The following is a 20,346-nucleotide window of genomic DNA, read 5'->3' on the forward strand; positions in this document are numbered from 1 at the left end:
AGAAAGCTGTGAAATGGGAGTAATAGGCTAGACTGCAAGGAGAAATAAAAGGGCCTTTGGTGGATTTAGTCATGGACACCAGCAAAAATAAATAAATAAATAAATAGTTCCTCAACATTTATAATTTTCACAACCGACTAGCAATATGGTATACAACAAATAAACACTGTCTCCAACCATCAAAAAAAAACCAAAAAAAAAAAACCGTAATAACGGTTTGACCAGAGGGATTTCTGTCTCTTTTCATTTTTTTTTTTCAATTCTAGTTATCTGCTTGGTACCATGCTTGGTCCCAACCTCTATCAGAAAAAGGACTGCAAGTGTGAAATATTGCTGACTGACACACTGATAAGAGCCACAGGGCCCCTTAAAAGTGTTAAGGCGTGAGTATGTGAAAAGGAGAGCTGTATGCTCAATGAACCATGTGAAGTTTGATTAAATATTTGCCAAAATAACACCCATCTCGACCTGAACACGAAAAAGTGTGTTTTACAATATGTCTACTTGCTAACGAAGGTCGCTTATGTGGATCATTTGTGTGCATATTTTAATAATCTCTTTATTACAGTTTGACTTTTGATCATACTCAAGTGAAACAATGGTTTATTCACGTCAACAACAGACACGTGATTAAAAAAAACATGTCCCAAAAGCAATCACATGAAAATAGAATGTGTTTTTATTTTATTTTTTACAATTTACATGTCTGAGTTGTTTTGTTTGCTAAAAGAGCACATGCATAGCCAGAAATGAAATAAGGAGGATTTCATTCATTTCTCAATAATACCAGCTGATTATTAAAGCTATTTGTTAATGATTCAGATCCTTTGGCAAAATACAATTTATAAATCTGTTCTGTGCCTATTTCATAATACAAAAACAAGAGTGTTGAAATAATTTCAAATCTGCTATGGTCAAAGGGTGAATTAATCTAAAGCGCCCTCTTGCGTCTTTTCTGATTATCTGGTTTACATTTAGTGCTAATCTTTCTTGGAAAGTAATGGAAAGATTATTACTATTATTAGATTTGTGTTATAAGACATTTTTATTTTAAATTAATTATGTTAATTGAATTCACTTTTAAATAACAGGCGTAGCTACCTTTGAAACGCTTGCAGACTCCGCCCTCTTGCGGCTATACCTATTCACTTCACCCTTTCCTTTCATTTTACCCAACAGCGACACCTATTGATATTTGGCGAAATTAAAAATAATAACCAACTCCACAAATGTAAATGTAAAGAGATAATGAGATCAAGTGGAAAATAAAATAAATATATACAAATATTAAATAAAAATAAGATATCAGTAATCAGTGAATGGGAAGAGACTTTTTCCTTTTTCTTTTTGTAGCTTACATATTATTTTAACATAGCGATTAGTCCTAACAGGATAATAACAAATTATGCGACCTTCATTCGAATGCTGGCTACATTTGTAAATGAAAACAGGCGCTCATTTATCGTCACATATGCCTATTGTTGTATCCTATAACCCACAGAAATACAGTCTAAAAGTCAAAACTTTATTGGCATGTTCGGGCATTTACAAAACAGGCCAAGTAAAATAATATACAGAACGTAAACTAGGTAAAGAGATAGCTACATGAAATGAATGGAACATAACGCAATTACATAACAATGGTATAATAACCAATAATACTAATAGGCCTACTACTAATAATGTACAAATATAAAAAATAAATAAAAATAAACGACCAGTGAATGTATTTAAAGGCGTTGGGATGGGATAGATTGGGCTTCTTGTAGGGCTATATTATTTTATGTCCTTACATAATCTTTTAACATTCATAACAAACTTCATTCGAATGCTGTCAACAAAGGCATTGCCTACTATGGCAACATCGCGCGCCTTTTTTTTTTTTTTTTTAGTGCAGAACAGAGCATATATTTATAGTCGATAGTTTAACATTTAATATTCACAATTTCACATATATTAATAATTTCATATTTAAAAATGTTCAGTTTACCGGCATTTTCAGACGGTGATGGCTCCTTTAAGAAATCAGGCATTCCGAACTCCGCCATGACGTCAGAGCAGTAAGACGCTGGCTGGCCGAAAGTCGCGAAAGGCCAGTGCGCTTCTCGCAGAAGACTAGTGTTACAGCGCATGTTATTACCGACTTTTTAACTCTACATTTGTGTTTTTAATTCGTTCGGCGGCTCTTTCAAATAGCCGGTGACATTTCGAAGTCTTTTAACCTTGAAGTGAGTTTATGTAAGTCACCTTTTAACTATCCGAGCCCTGAATTGGTGGGTTGACCAACGACATGGATATTAGCTAGCTTAGCTAACGTTAGTCACCAAGAAACCGAAATAACGGCGCGTCAGAGGGTTTGTGTCAGTTTTATTGCTTTTAAACATAGTTTATGTCCCTGGAGTCGAGCTCTCTGAGGCAAATCTTCGCCTTGGGTGTTGCCAAAGAAGGACTGAAGTTCGGGAGAAGTAGCTAACGTTAGTTGTTTAAGTAAAGGAAGAAAAGAGGTGGGAAATGTTGACTAACGCCAACAGTCCGCCGAAGTTTCCAAACCAGCAACAGCAGCAACAACAGAATCCAGCCCAATTCATGTTGGGTAAAGCCTCACTTCAGATCAAGAAAAATGCCATAATCGACGACTACAAGGTCACAAGTCAGGTCCTGGGACTGGGCATCAATGGCAGGGTTCTGGAGATATTTCACAAGAGGAGTGGGGAAAAGTATGCTTTAAAGGTAAGATTGAGACATTTATAAATCTGCTGTTTAACCTTATGAACATGTTTAGGGGTTTATCGTTTTTTGGGTGCTTTTTAATAAGTAAAACACACGTCAGAATTATTCTTTAGCTGTTTAAAAGACCATCTGTCCACTCTCTCATATTCATAAAACCTAAAACCAGTGTTTTATTCTTCATTTGGAGTGTTTGTCTTTGTGAGTTATGTTTAAGGGATTTAAAAGTAATCAGGTAAGCTTTCTACAGGTGTTCTTCCAGAGTACACAGTGATTTGGGATTGAGTTAATCATTCATTTTAAGAGCACAATGGAAATTAGAAAGCCATCTGTTTTATTAAGAACCAGGTGGCAGGTTCCTGTTCCAGCTGGCCTTTGATATTAACGACTGTATTGGGCAGAATGGCTTGGAGGAGAGGGCAGAGAATGACATAAGACGTTCCCCCTCCATCAGGAGTATTTATTTCATCTGGATTGACGCAAATCCGCTCCTAGTTACGCAAAAACAGGAAGGTGGATCTGGTTTTGGTCTGTTGGGTGTGTCAGTTCACAGAGTAGTATGTTGATGAAGTTGGCAGGTGACATTTTTTTATGTTTATTTTTTTGGTTGTTTGTAATAGTGGCCTGTGTTTGGTTGACTTTGAGTTATTTTGTCCCACATGTTCTCCTAGTAACCTAACTGTTTGCATACTAAACTTATCAGGTATCATTTAGGGTACATGTGTTTGGGCATGTGGTTAAAATTGTCAGGTTTGGAGCCATAGCCTTGTGGTCAGTGCTCTGAAATATGGTCTTGTAATGCTTTGGGCAACCCGAGAGGTCCTTTCCACTTTTTCATCCCATTGCTGCTTCCTCCCATCTTCCTCTTTACAGTCCGATAAAATGTAGGCAAAATTACACACACACACACACACACACACACACACACACACACACACACACACACACACACACACACACACACACACACACACACACACACACACACACACACACACATATATATTTACATGCCATATATATTTACATGCCATATATATTTACATGCCATATCAAAATGAGAAATTATTTATCAGACATTTTATTTATTTATTAAGGGTCAACATTTCCCACCTTGGAATAGATTTTCAGGGATAGCCTATATTTTACCTTTTTGTGTGCATTTTTTGTAATAATTCAAAAAACGCAGCATGTTATCTCATTAATGTCACTTAAATTAAATTAATTAATTAACATAAATGATGTTTTTGAACAGTTATGGCTGTTAATTATAAAATCAACATCAAATTCAAAAGTTGTTTTAACAATGCACAGTAGCCTTAGCCTATATCATTACACAAAAAGTATTTTGCTTAACTACATGGCCCATCTCTAATTGTAGCTATAGCTCTGTATTGTTGTTACCTTACCCTTGATTTCTGCTCACCACAACCTCACATCATGATAAAATATACTTCCATATTTCCATTATATTAGTCTTATGTGAAGTCTTATCAGTAGAACTGTGATGACTTCTGCTTCTTTCAAAGTGATTGTGTTTTGTATTTTATTTCTACTTATACCTAGGGCTGCTCGATTATAGCAAAAGTCATAATCATTATAATTTTTTGGTCAATATTGAAATCATGATTATTTAACATGATTATTGGTGGGTGATCAAAGTCTTATTTCACAAAATTAGTAATTTTAAATATCAGTGAAACTTCACAATAATACATTTTTCAGCAAAAACTAATAGGATAACTGATATAAGAAAAAGGCCCTTAAAATAATAAGAACAAAGAAATAAATATATAAATATAACAGAACAAAAATACAAATTAAATAAAGTTTTTAAAGTTTTTCAGGAAGATGTAGGCTACTAATAGTGGAATAATATATTGAAGATTAAATAAAAAAAAAATCAATCAATTCATAATCAAATATAAAATAACACTACATTTAACACTGCATAGTCTTACTGTACACTTTAAATATAAGCCTAGATTCATCCTTATTAAAGCTACTCAAGTTATTCAGTCATGATCAGTGAGTGATTTTCCTTTGTCATTTGTTGTTTATCATTAATGACAGACTGCAGCAGGTTTATTAGGCATCTGTCACTTTAAGAGCTAGGCTAATGCATGGATCCAATATACTGGTACATGTGTTTACTGTGTATGTTTACTTAAGACATAGGACCCATTGTGTTTACATGAATACTCTCCAAAAAGGCATTTTTGTGTGTGTACTGGTTTAGGTGTGTAGCCTATACAAAGCTCATTTGCCACGTTTGGCTCTGGGCACAGAAAGAAGGGTGAACAGTCTCTTTTGCGGCTTAATGCGCTAATAACAGTGCTTAATATCAAGCACGTCCCGCAGTTTAGCAACGGTAGGCGTTTTACAACACTCGCTAATTTGGCTGATTTGGATGTTAAGTTTGGGCTTTTAGGGAGGAATGAAAGCACGCCACTGTGAATAAAAGGAAGGTACGCTAGACGGAATGTGGCAGTGGCCCAATAATCTTTTTACCTCGATTATCTTGTTTTCAAATCGAAAATGAATTATGATTAATCACAACAGCAGTACTTAGACCCATTCGTTTTGAGTTAAAAGGCAGTCAACAAGACTTCGGGCAAAAATGTATGTCTCAAAGGTTAAAACAATCCACTTCTGTGGTTGGCCTCTTCCCACTCACTGTCTGTGCTGCTATAGCAGCAGAGTAGAAATGTGGAGGTGTTCATTCACCCCTTTATAACATTTATTTGGCTGAGGTCTTTTTTTTTTGTCTCCCCAAAATGTTGCTGTGATTATAATCACAAAGATAGATGAAGGGCACTACTGTAAGATCCAGCATTTGATTTTGCTTCAGCTTGGTGGGATAGGGTGATTATATGTTGAAGGAAAGCCCTGTTGATCTTCCAGGGCCACTGATGATGTCAGCACCCTGGCTGGCTTTCTGTCATCGTGCTGAATGATCTCTGTGCTCTCCGGTGACAGATCTGGCTCAGCCCCACATTCATCACCACACACGGCCTGGCTATTTGTAGCTGCAAAGGACCATTGCACACTTGTGGGAGGCAGGAAAAGAGTGGGGGACTGTGAAGCATGAGATTGCTGCTGATGGCAGTTTGGAGCGTGGAGTTTGGAGTTTATGATCTGAGTTATGGACACAGATATTCGTTGTGAATTGTGTTTGTGTGTCAGCTTGCTTTTGATCTGTATGTTTGGGGGAAAATTGAGTCATAGCTGACTTGCCTATATAGTAAAATACCCATTAGTAAAATAAGTTTGACCCGAGGAGCTGTCCAGTCCACTACTGAGCACAATTTTGTTAACAGTGCATTTCCTTGTGTTTGAGAAATTGGCTTTTTTTTTATTTATTTTTTTTATTTTTTTTTTTTACTCGTGCTTGTGACCCACTTTATCTGTGTTAAATGTTCAGCTTGATCCACAGGTATCATCATTTTGTGTAATTTGATACATGAGGAAGAAAAGAACGGTCTTGTTTTCAAGCCAAGGAATAATTCGCTTTGAGGACTCACTGTGATGTTTAATTCATGAATGTGCAGGTTTAAACTTGTGAAGTATCTATAAAGTCTGCGTTCAAAGCCAGTTGCAGTTCTGTTCTAAAGGCAAAATTCTTTCGATGTTCTGTCGGGAGACATGTTTGCAACAAAAGCCTTTAAACATGCTTCTTTTTTTCCCTTTTTTTATGCTTAACCCATTCTATGTGTTTATTAGCATGTTGTGTGCAAATACCAACACATCTTAAGTAAACTGACTGACATGGAGTTCCAAGATTTTTCAGAGATAAACAGAACAAATCACTTCTGATGTTTTTCTTCAACAAATTGTATTCCTCTGTGATCCCTGCATCAGACATACAAGCCTAGGGTGCAACCTCTGATATATTTTGCTGATTAAGTTGAGGATTAAATGCCACATGGTGCCTGTTCTCAGGTGCTTTATTTTTTCTGTCCGTGGGATCAGTAACAGTGAGGTTCATTTGAGGATATCCTGTCTAACTGTCTCTCTTAATCAGATTGATATAATATCACTGCCGAATATCGATAGCTCAGATTCAGAAAGTAACTTTCATTTTGTTATGCTGTCTGTTTCAGTATAATAAAATTATTATGATTTGCAGTTTGTTTGTGTTTTTGATGAGATATAAATTATTTCAGGGATAGTATGCATGCTGTTTTTAAACACAATTGTTAGTAATATCAAAGCAGCCTTTGGTTTAAGTGAGCGGTATTTGTGAAGAACACCCAAACACTAAAGACAACAGGTGCAGTGTGCCCTGAGATCCTACCAGATTTGTTTTATTATTAGTGTAAAAAAAAAGTCAAACATTTATATGAGTTAACCCAAAGTCCATCCTGTGTCTGATTTGGGATGTGTGCCTGATTTTGAAGGAAATTCTGCATGGATGTTAGACCTAGTCTGTAGAATAGATTACAGCTAGCTTAGACAAAATTTGTTCTCTGCATTTAACCCATCCAAGTTAGTACACACACATTAGGAGCTGTGAGTAGACTGCAAACCGTGCAACCTTTGGGGTACATGTCTGACTCTCTAACCATTAGGCCACAAATTGTTAATCTCAAGTAAAAAATATAAAGCATTTCATTATGGCTGTCCCCTAATAGTTGACTAAACAACTAAATCCAAAATGTGGGAACATTTCTAGAGATTAAAGTATGTCTGTGAAAAGGTGATGTGTAACCTCAAACTTGACTTATCATGCCTAACGTTACCCACTTTATATGGCCACTCTCTTTAACGTTAACATTGACCTAAATATGTGCTAAAAGAAGGCGCATATCCAAGTGTTTGTGCTTAGTGTGGAAGCTGAATTAGTACTGTGCTTACTGCACAACATGTTTAACTTATTTTCCATGTCCATGCCATCTCAAAGGCCAGCTTTAAAAGCAAGACACTGAGCTCACTTCTCCCTGACAACGTGGACAAACTAATGTTCCTTTCTCATTACATGAGAAAGCTGAGATCAGAGTAGGCATGTGCCGGTATCACATTTTCATGCTGCGATTAACTGAGTGATCTTTTATCACGGTATACGGTATTATCACGGTATTTGAATTGCACATGAGAAACAGATGGATTTGGGGGGGATGTAAAAAATAAAATAAAACTTGCATCACAAGGTGTAATTGTGATTGTCAAAACATTTGGTAACTAAACAGAATTTTATTAAGTTTAGTGACAACATGTTACAATGATTACATGGTACAATGACTGGTAGGCTACTGTTTGTATTGCTTAACACAAATTTAACGATTTCAATTCAATACTTGGGATTTGATTTAAATCTTGATTCAATATTGACTTATTTTGGATAAATATTAGGAAGGCTACAGTAGATAGCCCACGTTATTTTTTTCTCATGAAAAAAAATATCTCACATAATGCTATGTAACCAGCTGGTATTTTTAAAGGTTACAAATAACTAATTAAATCAAATATAATGTGGTTTTCATTATAATAACAATTATGTAATGACACAAGTAAAAATATAATAAATATGTAAAGTGCAGTGCACATATTCAGCAAAATACTCCTCTTTATCTATATGTTTTAGTCATCTAACATGCTGCTGGTCATTAAATAGTTTAAATGTAACTTTCTGTGACACAATTGTTCTACTGTTTCATATCAAAAGTAACCTGCTCTGTCTTGTTTGACGGTCTTCGTGTCCTCTTTGCTCCGCGATTTTTCTCTGCGTGAGAAAACGGATGTGTGGCGTGAGCGTATGAGGAGTCTCGCGCTGAATGCGTCGAGTTGGCAGCTCTGCTTTTAGAAGCGGGATGGATCCGGATAGATCGGCGGCGGCGTTCCTCCTTCCGCCATGCTGCTTCTCCATGTGAGGACTGTTTACATTAGACTAGAAGTGCGCACCGGCCGCATGCTTATACACGTGGCGATTGTTTACATCAGAATGCGCACGTGTTTTGCGCAGTTTGTTTAAGCGGTTGATGGAAAATAAGCTAATGCGCGTTCTAAAAATCTAAATTCGGATCTATTATTTTTCACGGTATTTTGAAGTGCCCGCGATAACAATATCGTGCATATTCATTACCGCGATTTATCGCATTACCGAATACCGGCACATGTCTAGATCAGAGGGAAAAAAATAGTGCCAGTGAGCCAGGTAAAGCCTAATTTTAGGGGTGTAACGGATCGTAGTTTATCTGTGATCCATAAAGATCAGGCCTGCCGGTTATGCACACGTGATTCGCTGATTGCAAAGTTTAACCATCATAGAGTGAACGTTTATCATTTGCATGTGAGTAAGTGGAATTTGCACGTTTGTCTTGCCAATTTACACATTCAAGCGATTTTAAACAATTCCAGCTCGATAAGAGGTGAAAGAACTCGATCGGTACTCCATTCTATCTGTGTGCACAGCCGCACACACAGAGAGATGTGTTTTAGACTGCACTCGAACACAGAATTGATTTATCTTTTTTGTCGTCTTTCGCATGAATGGACACGTACACACAAAATTGTCAAAATACCCATATCTGCAAGTATTCTCGTAAACAGTTGATTATGTCTTAAATGAATGTAAACAGTTGAGAAACAAAATTGGATGTGTATCATTGGATTCGTGCATTAGGTCTGATGTGACAACAGCCTATAAATACCTGGGGCCTGTACCATGAAGCCGGTTTAGGTGGCTAGCCAGCTATGTTTCAGTTTAGTTTCCGCCAACCCTTGGTTTTAGGTACTATGAAAGTAGCTCGGCTTTAATCGGTGTTCGTTGCCACGGTATCTTACGCTGCACGGCTAACCTGCTCCGGGGCAGGTTATGTTCTGGATTCAAGATCTCAGACTGAAGTTTGACCAATCAGCTGAGAGCAAAGAAACATATAGGTGACGTAACTTATTCCCAGTGTCTGTTGCAATGACTTCACCTTTTCTTCCAAATCCTGTGACATCTCAGCGCAAATTGTTTGACGAGCACTTCGTAGAGAAAGAGTTTTTAGCCAGACAAAATCCCCTTGCCTTTCCTGATAGTTACTTGTATGAAAGATAGCCTACAGATTTTCCGCGGAAGGAATGTCTTATCTTTGCGAACTTCTTGAGCCGCACATAAAGAATTTAACACGTCGAATTCATGCACTTACTGTACCGCAAATGGTATTGCGTTTTTTTTTGTTGCAAGTGGTACATTCCTGCACGGTGGGTGATGCACAGAAGCTATAGGGGAAAACACGGTTTGTCGAACCATTTGTAAGGTGGTCCTCGCTCTGCAGGAGTACATGAATAGTTTCATTAATAGTGTTCCCTGGACATTTATCGGCCATGTCCATAAAAGAGGGCTTTTATAAAATTGCCGGTAAGATATATTGATAGGGTGACATCACATGAACACATTTTTTTATAAAAAAAAAAAAGCAAATTGCACAAATGTACTATACAATATATTACATGTTAAGAATTATTTTAAATCTTTATTATTATTCTTTTAATCTTATGATAGGATTCCCTAGCTTTCTTAGTAGTACAAATACGTTCTATATTTATGTAAAATTATGTATGTATGTGTAATATAGCCTATTTTTATAATATATAAAAAATGTGCATGTATCATTTTTTATATATTATAAAAATAGGCTATAGGCTATATTACACATATAGGCTACACATACATAATTTTACATAAATATAGAACGTATTTGTTTAACTTGCACATTAACAATCAGCAATCTTTCTCCAACAGTCTTCTCTTGCTTTGGCAGCAGAGACCGTATTGTTTCGAGCTTGAAATACATATTTAAAGTCATCGTAATTCTGAATGATTATCTCTTGCTCCTCCGCGGAAAAATATATCGCTCTCGCTCTACCCGCGATTGGTTGTTCAGTGTCGACGTCACTCTTTTATGTGCACGCGCGCGTGGGGTAATCATAGCTTAAGGATCAAAGCCTGAGTTGATAGAGAAAGTTGATGAGCTGCATCATGGTACCAATAAAGCCTGATTGCATCGGTTTGGTTTTGTCAACTCAAAACTAATCCTGTAACCTCGAGTTTGTTCAGCTACCTTCATGGTACAGGCCCCTGCTGCTGTTTGTCATTAATGTTGTCAAACAACTAAAAACAACGATAGATCTATAACAAAGATTAATATATATTACATTTATACAGTGAACACTATACAGTGTTCTTTAACATTTAATTATTACTTTTCTGTACCTGAATGCTATTGTTAGACCTTTAATTGTAACTTTGTTATATTGTATTTTGTTATATTGTATTTATTTATTTTTCCCCCTTTTTTTTTCTTTTTCTGACTGTTCACTTTATGGGTGTAATAATGTTGTTATATTGAAATATTGTGATATTTAAATGAGATTATATGTGTATCGGTGATGTGTGAACGATATGCATCAAGTTAGTCATATATAGGCCTAGTCTCTATAGCCATATAGACCTTATGTAGCCTCGCCCCTTTTCAGCGCTGCGCTCAGTGGCCCTCATTTATCATTCTTGCGTAGAAACGGGCGTATATGTTGCCGTAAGATTATGCTTACACTCCTCTCACCGCCTGATTTATGAAGCTGTGCGTACCTTTGAAATCCAGGTGTACGCAATACCTGCCCTTGATAAATGCCGCGGCAGAAAACGATCGTCATTAGAATAACACGCCCCTATATATTCAAGTCTCCGCTTCCCCCACGCCCTGATTTTACGCCATGGACACACAGAAGATGGCAAAGAAGAGAAACTTCTCCGACGTGGAGGTCGAGACCATCACCAGGGAAGTGGAAAGAAACAAAATTGTTTTATTTGGGAGTTTAAAGAGTGGGATTAAAGGCGTCCACAAAAACAAAATATGGACCCAAATTACGATGGAAATCCAGTTTAAATAGCTGTTTGGATGAGCAAATGACCTATCACAATGCATTATTTTACAGCACGTGTTTTGAAACAATTAGCATTTAATTTCGTATCACGTCATATGTATTGGGGTGTACAAGTAATGATGATGTGATGTGGAGTACCATTCATTCACATTAATAATTGCATGACAATTTGTAATATTCTTATTATTATGATTTTTATTATTAATGACGCTTATTGTTATTTGGAAGAATGTCGTTATTATTATTTATATTATTATTTATATTTAAAAGAATGTCATTTTTATTATTTTGTCAGTCTGAATAATTTTTTGGTCATTGAAAGCCTTTCATTACTGAACCCAGTCCGTGCGCACCTGCCGGGCCTAACCCTGAAACGTCAGGTAGCGCACAGACTCGCAACTGAAGGAATACATATGCCTACAAATCAAATGCTTTGGTAAAGTCACACAAATTAAACATTGAAGTCCATGTTGCACAAAAATAAACACTGAAGTTTATAATTACTATGTTGTTGTTTTTTTACAGTGGGTCATAATATATCATATCTTTTAGTTTTTCTGCGCATTTCCGCACTAACTCAAAACGTGCGTACATGTACACCACCTCCTGAGCTGGCGTAGGATTTGAGCCTGCCGTACGCCAACGTCCATATTGATAAATCTCAGTCACCGTGGTTTTGGGTGTACGCTGGAAATATGGTGTACGCACTTTTGATAAATGAAGGCCATTGTGTTCTGTCTTTCAAGTAAGATCTTGTGGATTTATGAATGAACCGCTCGTTCATTCATCTTTTTTGATTTGTTGAACTGCCCGTTTAAAAATTTCTGCTTCAAACATTACAATGCTCATGATAACTTTTGTTAACTCTACAATAAGTAAATCCACTTCACCAGCTAATTACTCTTCGACAGAGATGCCATAGAAATGACAGTGCTACCGCAAGGTGGAAGTTCAAACACACAATTCTAAAGATGGCTAGATGCTTGTTTCTCTGCCGCAAAATATTTATAGAGGTTTTTTTTTTTATCCAAGACTTACTGTAGCTTACTGTATTTATAAGGTATAGTTCACGCTAAAATTAAAAATCTGTCATGTACTCACCCTCTCGTTGCTTTAAACCTACAAGGTTTTCGTTCCTCTTCTAAACACAAATGAATGTTTTTTTGTGAAACCTGAGAGATTTCTGGATTTGTGACCCTCTATTTAAAGTCTCTTCCCCCAAAACTTAAAAGATCCAGAAAAAAGTGAATAAAGGCATCATAAAAATAATAAATCAAGCAGTTAATCCAAGTCTTCTGAAGAGACATGAGCTCTTTATATGTGACCTGATCCAGCAAAATGAGTCACAGTGACCCAAACTTCAAAATTGAGATTTTGGTATAAAGAGGAGACCATAAGCTTTCAACTGATATCCTAGTCAAAGTCATACCTTGAATGGTTGTAAAGATATACACATTTGAATTATGGTCGTCTGCCCTCTTTTTCCAATTGAAAACCTGAGAAAATCGCTTTTAAAGTTTTTTGCCCGTTTTTTGTTGATATCTTTCAAAATCCATTGCATTTAAAGGGATGAACTATTTATTGTACAGCTTAATTTGACCAAAGACATTAATATATGCTATTATGCCAGGCTGAAGCTCAAATTATTTTAAAATGTTTATTTGAATAAATAATTTAAAAGGCACTTTTACAAACATTTACTAAAATCAGAAAGATTGAACAGAGGTGCTACAGTTTTGCTTGAGAGAGGGTGTGTCTGTGTGTGTCTGTGTGTGTCTGTGTGTGTCTGTGTGTGTCTGTGTGTGTCTGTGTGTGTCTGTGTGTGTCTGTGTGTGTCTGTGTGTGTCTGTGTGTGTGTGTGTGTGTGTGTGTGTGTGTGTGTGTGTGTGTGTGTGTGTGAGAGAGAGAGAGAGAGAGAAAGTGAGAGAGGCAGAGAGACAAGGAAACATAGAACAAATAATGTTAGCCTATGCAATCATATCTTTGTGTAGGCTAGTTCACAATAACAGTGTAACATGTTCATAACGGAGATACCAACAGTTACATTTTGGGTTAAAATAAATCAAACACATTGTAATGGATTCTCCTTGCAGATAAATACACTCACAGAATAATTGCACTCACTCACATCCATACACGATAAATACCACAGGGCTGTCACTGTCATCAGAGGGGATGACACGTCTCCAGATTTAAAAAAAATCACTGACTAGCCTTAAGGCCAATTTATACTTCTGCGTCGAGTGTACGCCATAGTGTACGTCGTAGGGTACGCACGTAGGCGACGCCGTCGTGAGCATTTATACTTCTGCGAATGTCTGTGTTGCTCTGCAGTTACACCGCCGAAACGCTAGTTGGCGCGGGTGGGTTTTAATGTTCCAGTTCCACTGTGTTTACATTCCTCGCGGCTGTTTTGAGTTTAGGTTTCTACGAGCAATGGCGACTGAAGGAGTCATACAGATGGCTGTATTTCCGCACTTCTTCAAGCAATCTCTCGGTCACTTGGTCTATTTCCATGGCTCTTCACTGATCTTCGGAATTTAAAAATGGCGGGCGGGCGGTGCAGAGTGCAGAAGATCATTCCGGAAATGCGTAGAAGGAAACGCGATGCTATCCAGCCGACCAATCACAGATCTTGCGGTCCGCGTCGCCGCGACGCGTAGTTACATTTTTGAGGAGGTGCGCGTCAGGGTACGGCGAAGGGTACGACGTATGGTACACGTTAATGCGTATGCTACGCCGTACCTTCTACGCGCACCCGACGCAGAAGTATAAATTGGCCTTTAGCCACTCTTGATGACCAGCAGCAGAGCTTAGGTTAGAAGCCTCCAGTGAGTTCAACGCTTTTGGCGACTTTTTGGCGACTTTGCTCTCTTTTGACAGCGACATTTCTCAAATGAATAATATTTAATCTTTCTGAGGAGATCTGCTAGCTTGTTTACCCAGAGCGCTGCGAGTCTGACAGGAGGATGGCTGGACCAATCGCGTGCCGGTCAGTCGAAATGGGGCTTCCCATTGACAAATGATCAGCGTTTGTGTACATTTCTAAGCTTTTTGATTGGTTCTATACAACGTGTAACACCATATTTGGAGAGCAGAGACGTTTGAGGGGATTCCCGGGATATGCTCAGAGGTGAGGAGAGGAGTTGAGAAAAGCAATATTCATTTCCAGCGAATTTAGTCAACTTTGTAAACTTTAATAGTCATTTAAATACCTTTACTCAATTATCTGGACTACGAAACTTTAGGAGATTGTTTTTGAATGTCTGTTCTTTGAAATTTAGCACAAAAAATAAAATAAAATAAAAAATATTATTTCATTGTTTTTCCACATAATCGGCACATTTCTTAAAATGGAACGTTGCGACTTCCGACTCATTTCGCCAGATCGGGTCACATATGATGAACATATTTACAACGCTCAAACTAAACACGGACGTTCATATGGATATGTGTGATGCACAAGAACAACATGAGAGTGAGTAAATGAAAACCAAATAAACATTTGCGAACCCTTTAAAGTGTTGGAATAGTCATTTTGACACGCAAACGCGCTGGAGCGGCACTCTCACTTTAAATCACTTTTTTAGTTTTAGCACTATAATGATTCAAAGCATTTTAGATGGTTTATTCGTATCATGTAAGTGCATTAATAGAGGCAGAGACAGGACATGGAGTCCGGGAGTCGGGAGAGCGTGAGTGTACTGTATGTGAGAAAAGAAAAAGAAATGTTAGGATTTCAGTGACATTACTACATTACACAGCCTAACTACTCTAATGTTGAATATTATGTATAATAATGCTGTGGGGGAATATTTGCGGGTCCTGATAATGCCAAATGTCTGATTTTACCAGTAAAAAAGGGCCTACATTATTTTAAATATGTAGTCAGTGACAGAGCATGCAAGCATGTGTCTAACATTATTCTGGACAGCTTCAGAATCATGAATATTTCTTCTGATGTCACCTTTGCCCTGTGCATTGTAGTGTAAACAAGTGTATATATTTTTTTATGTCTACTGCTGCAGCCTGCTGTACTTTCTGCATGTCTTGATTGACAGATTTGTCCTTAATCAGTGGTAAGTATTTAATTCTTAAAATATACCTACCTTTTCCGTTTTGTCTGACGTGCGAATTGTCGTTGTGTTTTCTGAGTTGTTTTGTTTTTTAGCCGTTGTGTTTATAATCTGTTGTTTTGTTTTTGGATTTGTTATTTGTTTTGCACTTCTTGGCCGCTGTACTTTATCCTTGCTGGGTTCTATCTTTTGTCTAGGCCATGCCCTCTGAGCAAAAGGACAAAAGTATTCTCTGTTGCATCAACATGCCCTGAAACATATTTCTAAAATTGAACAAGAAAGATCAGTTTATGGTTCAAAAAGAAATGCTAGTGACCTTAAAGTTATCATATCTTTTATGTAACTATGTTTGAATTAATCTTAAATTGTCTTCCCTTTTGAGTGGCTTTTTTTTTTTGTACTTTCAGTTTCATAATTTCCCACAGTGTCACTATTAAAGTGTTGAAAATTCATTGCTTTTTAATTTATTCCATCTTCTCACTTGCTTGTCTTGTATTAGGCCTATAAACTCAATCAGGTCAATGAAGTCAGCTTCAGCTTGCTCTTCAACAATATGTCACCAAAGGGAAGGGATTAGGGTATGTACATGTCAAGAGACATGTTAGCTTGTTTACACAAGCACTTTGGAATGATCAGAAAACACAATCTGTCAGAAAGGCTGAAGGCAATGACATTTTTCTGCAAAACGAAGCTTGTGACGCATTGCTTAGTGTCCTTTACAACCTCTTAAAGGGATAGTTCAGGATTTTAGACATGAATCTCTATAGCTTCCCCATAAGCAGTGTGGTGCATTGACCATGACTTACCCCCGACAGCGTCCTGTGAGCCGAGCTCCGGTCCAGTTTTGGTCAAGATGAAATTAGTCCGGCAAGATTGCTGGGGTCACGGCAATAAAGCTTTTTTCTTCTCAAATCAATGTGTTCAAAAGAGTGATATATTTGCGTCACTAAAACGTTGTCTATGGAGAGGTCAGACCTCGTAATGGCTTGGCACTATTTTCTCCCCTGTCATATCACTGCACGCTGCCGCTACCTACAGCCAGCTGCGAGCTGCGCAGGCGCACACCACTTTTTCAGTTATTCGGCAGTGTTTACAGCAGTGTTTACGTGCTCAGAACAGCTACACGAACGAGCTAACATAGCTACTCACCAAGAGCGACACCACCATTTGTCGGCCACTCGATGTCTCACTGCAGCAGCTGTGGCTCCAGCTTCAACTTGTTCAACTTCTCTGTCCATCCTCTCTCTTTCTGTCCTTTCTAACTCCATCTGGCGTAACTCGTCATCTGTGTATTCAGGTTCGTAAAGATATCCTTTTGGCTGTGTGTCGAAGTCAATGTTGTCATCGTCGCTGCTGTAGTCAGACATGTTATCGTTCTCTTTACGAGCTGTAAACAAAGTGACACGTGCGCGGCTCCCAGCTGGCTGTAGGTAGCGGCAGCGCGCAGTGATATGACGGGGAAGAAAATAGTGCCAAGCCATTACGAGGTCTGACCTCTCCATAGACAGCGGTTTTGTGCTGCAAATATATCACTCTTTTGAACACATATTGATTTGAGAAGAAAAAAACTTTATTGACGTGACCCCAGCAAACTTGCCGGACTAATTTCATCTTGACCAAAACTGGACCGGAGCTCGGCTCACAGGACGCTGTCGGGGGTAAGTCATGGTCAATGCACCACACTGCTTATGGGGAAGCTATAGAGATTCATGTCTAAAATCCTGAACTATCCCTTTAAACAAGGAAGTCATGTGATTCACCCTCATTGAAGGCTGTGTCTGAAATTGGTTCCCTTTATGCGATCTGTTAATTGCATGTATTGGATTTACATTCATCTTCAAATGAAAAACGACTGTCCATTATAATTTATCATAATTGAGTCCTTTGACTGCTGAGTAGCTATTAGTAAAAGATCAATCTTTTTTCAGATCTTCTGTTAACTCCTGTGTGTGCCATTAAAGAGCTTTCTGCTCATTCATGATTTGTGGTTATAAACAGGCAGTATTTTTTGCATGTTGGCAGGAAGAGGAAAAATGCATGATTGTGTTATAAAGAAATGTGTGGCCAGGATTTGTAAATCACTGAAATAGACTTAGAAGTTGTGATTTTAACAGATGTTAATCACAAATATTTGTATCGCAATTAATCGTCAACCAAAATTTCATAATCATGAGAGGCATGTTAATCATTCCTCAGCTGTTCTGGACATGTTAAAAAAAGGCTTGTCACATCCGCCCACCTAGGCAGGGTGTTCACACATCCGTATTGTGGCTTTGGTGAGGGTTGCTATGACATTCTGTAGCTTAAAGTAGGTTGTGGAAGAGACACCTGGTATTTTTGCATTTGGTCTTCATGTATGAAAGTGGCTGTGGCTGACATGGTTACAAATGGCTGTACTTGCTCCTACGAATTTTTTTTTTTTTCAGTAGTAAACCAACCCTTGAACCTCACCTGTGGGTAAACTGGCAAATACATAGCTTAAATTTTAAATGTAGTGACTTTTTTTTTTCTTTTTTTTTTTGGGTATTGTGCTTGCTGCTGACAGACTTTTAAAATTCTACGATTATGTTATAAATTTTAGGTTGGAACATGGCATGAATTAGAAACTGTTGTGGTATGACCAAATGTCATGGCCGTGGTCATTTTTTTACATTTTGACCTTGTTTTGTGGTAAGGGAAACAGTTACTCACGCTCTGTGTATGCTACTTCTTTTCCTTCCATATTATACTAGTCACTGATTAAAGTGACAGTTTGTGTTTTGTAGGCTTTCTATTTAGATCAGAAAGATCTCACCTCTCCACCCACAAGATCTCACATGTCCCACAGACACCAGACCAGCTTGACTACACAAAAGCGTTCTCTTTTTATTTTAGTAAAGATGGAAGGTTTTTACTCTGGAGAAACCCAGCTTAAAGAATATGAAATCAGCTTATTAGACTTTGACAGGAGCAATCCCATGTGTGGATCTCCCTCCATTTTCATTGAAGTTAATTGACCACATCCACTAAGGAGTTTCCCATCTCTCAACATGTGAGACAGGTGGAAAACCCCTAAGGGAAAATGGATGACTTAGCCAAGCAAATTGAGAGTCATGACTGCTGATAGGATCATTATCATTAGTTCAGTGAAGGTGATTTACACTGAAATGTCATCTGATAACACAGGGAAATTACATCAGTGGAGTGTCAGATTTGGTTGCAGTTTTTCAGATCGCATTTATGAGAAGTGGGAATCAGATGGGTCAGTGTAGCGAGCTATAATGTCTCAACGCATAACTGCGCTGTCAACTGGAGGAAGTGGGGGAAGGATGTTTGGCGGACTTGAAGAAGTGAAACTTCTAACCGTTGAATGCATTCTTTTACATGTAAGGACACCTGGTGGAGAAATTTTGTAGTGAGAAGACAATGGCACTTCAAAGTGATATTTGTCTTTCTTTTTGTGCAAATTATGGCATTTCATTAAAGCTTGACTGTAAACTACAGGTCTCTGAGTTTCTGAAATTGCTCCCTTTTCCCTTCCTAGCTCACGATGTAGGATATGAGCCATTTCATGCTGTAAAACCTGGTTAAAGTCAGCATGAAATGAAATTTTTTTTTTGTAAATGCAACTTGCATTGATCTTATTGTAATTTTTTAATTCAATCGAAAGGTCACTGCAATGCTTAAATTCTCCATTGGTCAAACTTTTAAGGTCAGAGTTCACTGAACTAAATACACAGCGGAAGACACAACTTCCTCTCATGTGCTTTTGTTTCCGGTCTCCAGTGCTTGTATGCTTATTACAGAGTGGTGGTGTTGGTGCATCCCACTGTTGTCTGATTTTAATTTTCCCTAATTACAATTTTTTTTTTTTTTTTTATGTAATGTAAAGGTCAATAGCTGTGTCACATTTGGTTTACACCCAAATAATCTGTTTATAATTGAATCGCTTATAAATTCGCTTATATAATTGTATGTTTATAAATGTATCCGTTAATAACGGATACATTTGAATGGTTTCTCACTAGATCTCACAGCAATGTTATTACTTCTGTGGCGAATTCAAATGCTTTCTTTACTGGATCTTAGCGCTGTGTAACAGTGTCGCTTGATTAGTGTTGTCACGATACCAAAATTATTGTTTCGATACCGATACCAAGTCAAGTATTGCGATTTCGATACTTTTTCGATACTTTTCCTGAAAAGGGAGAAACACTCTCAAATATCACTGCTGTGCTTTATTTTAAAACCGGGACAACATTCTAATCATATAACACACTAATAAATGAACATATGAACAGCAGATATATTAAACATTTGAACAAAATATGAAATATGAAATATAAAAAATAAATTAGAGCAATGACATTCAAGAAAAAAAAAAAAGATACATTTAGCAGCATTATCTCATTTATCATAAGAAACATAAGAGCTTTATCTTGATTCTGAACTTTGAATAAAAATATGAACAGCGATTATATTAAACAATGTTTAATATTGGTAACATATGATAAGCCTCATTGGTGATATATTTGACATGTGGGGAGAGAGTTGTGGAAGGCCTATACTTCATGTTAAACATAAATATATAGCAGCAAAGACAACAATAGGCTACAGAATAATTCGTTCTGTATTGAGAGGTGCAATATTTGAAAATCGATAATATTTTTTAAAATTACATTTATATTGTATT

At 37.4% G+C, this 20,346-nt stretch overlaps 1 protein-coding gene across 1 annotated transcript in view; it reads left to right on the forward strand.

Moving 5' to 3' along the window:
- Positions 1-2,045: 2,045 nt before the first annotated feature.
- The window catches only part of mapkapk2a (MAPK activated protein kinase 2a), a 44,132-nt gene continuing 25,831 nt past the window's right edge, over positions 2,046-20,346 (forward strand). Inside the window, exon 1 of the mRNA XM_082156146.1 lies at positions 2,046-2,730. Coding sequence (XP_082012272.1) covers positions 2,512-2,730 — 219 coding nt within the window. The 5' untranslated portion in view covers positions 2,046-2,511. The remainder of the gene's footprint in view (positions 2,731-20,346) is intronic.

This window comes from Leuciscus leuciscus (assembly GCF_965113295.1).
Source record: "Leuciscus leuciscus genome assembly, chromosome: 23".
NCBI lineage: Eukaryota > Metazoa > Chordata > Actinopteri > Cypriniformes > Leuciscidae > Leuciscus > Leuciscus leuciscus.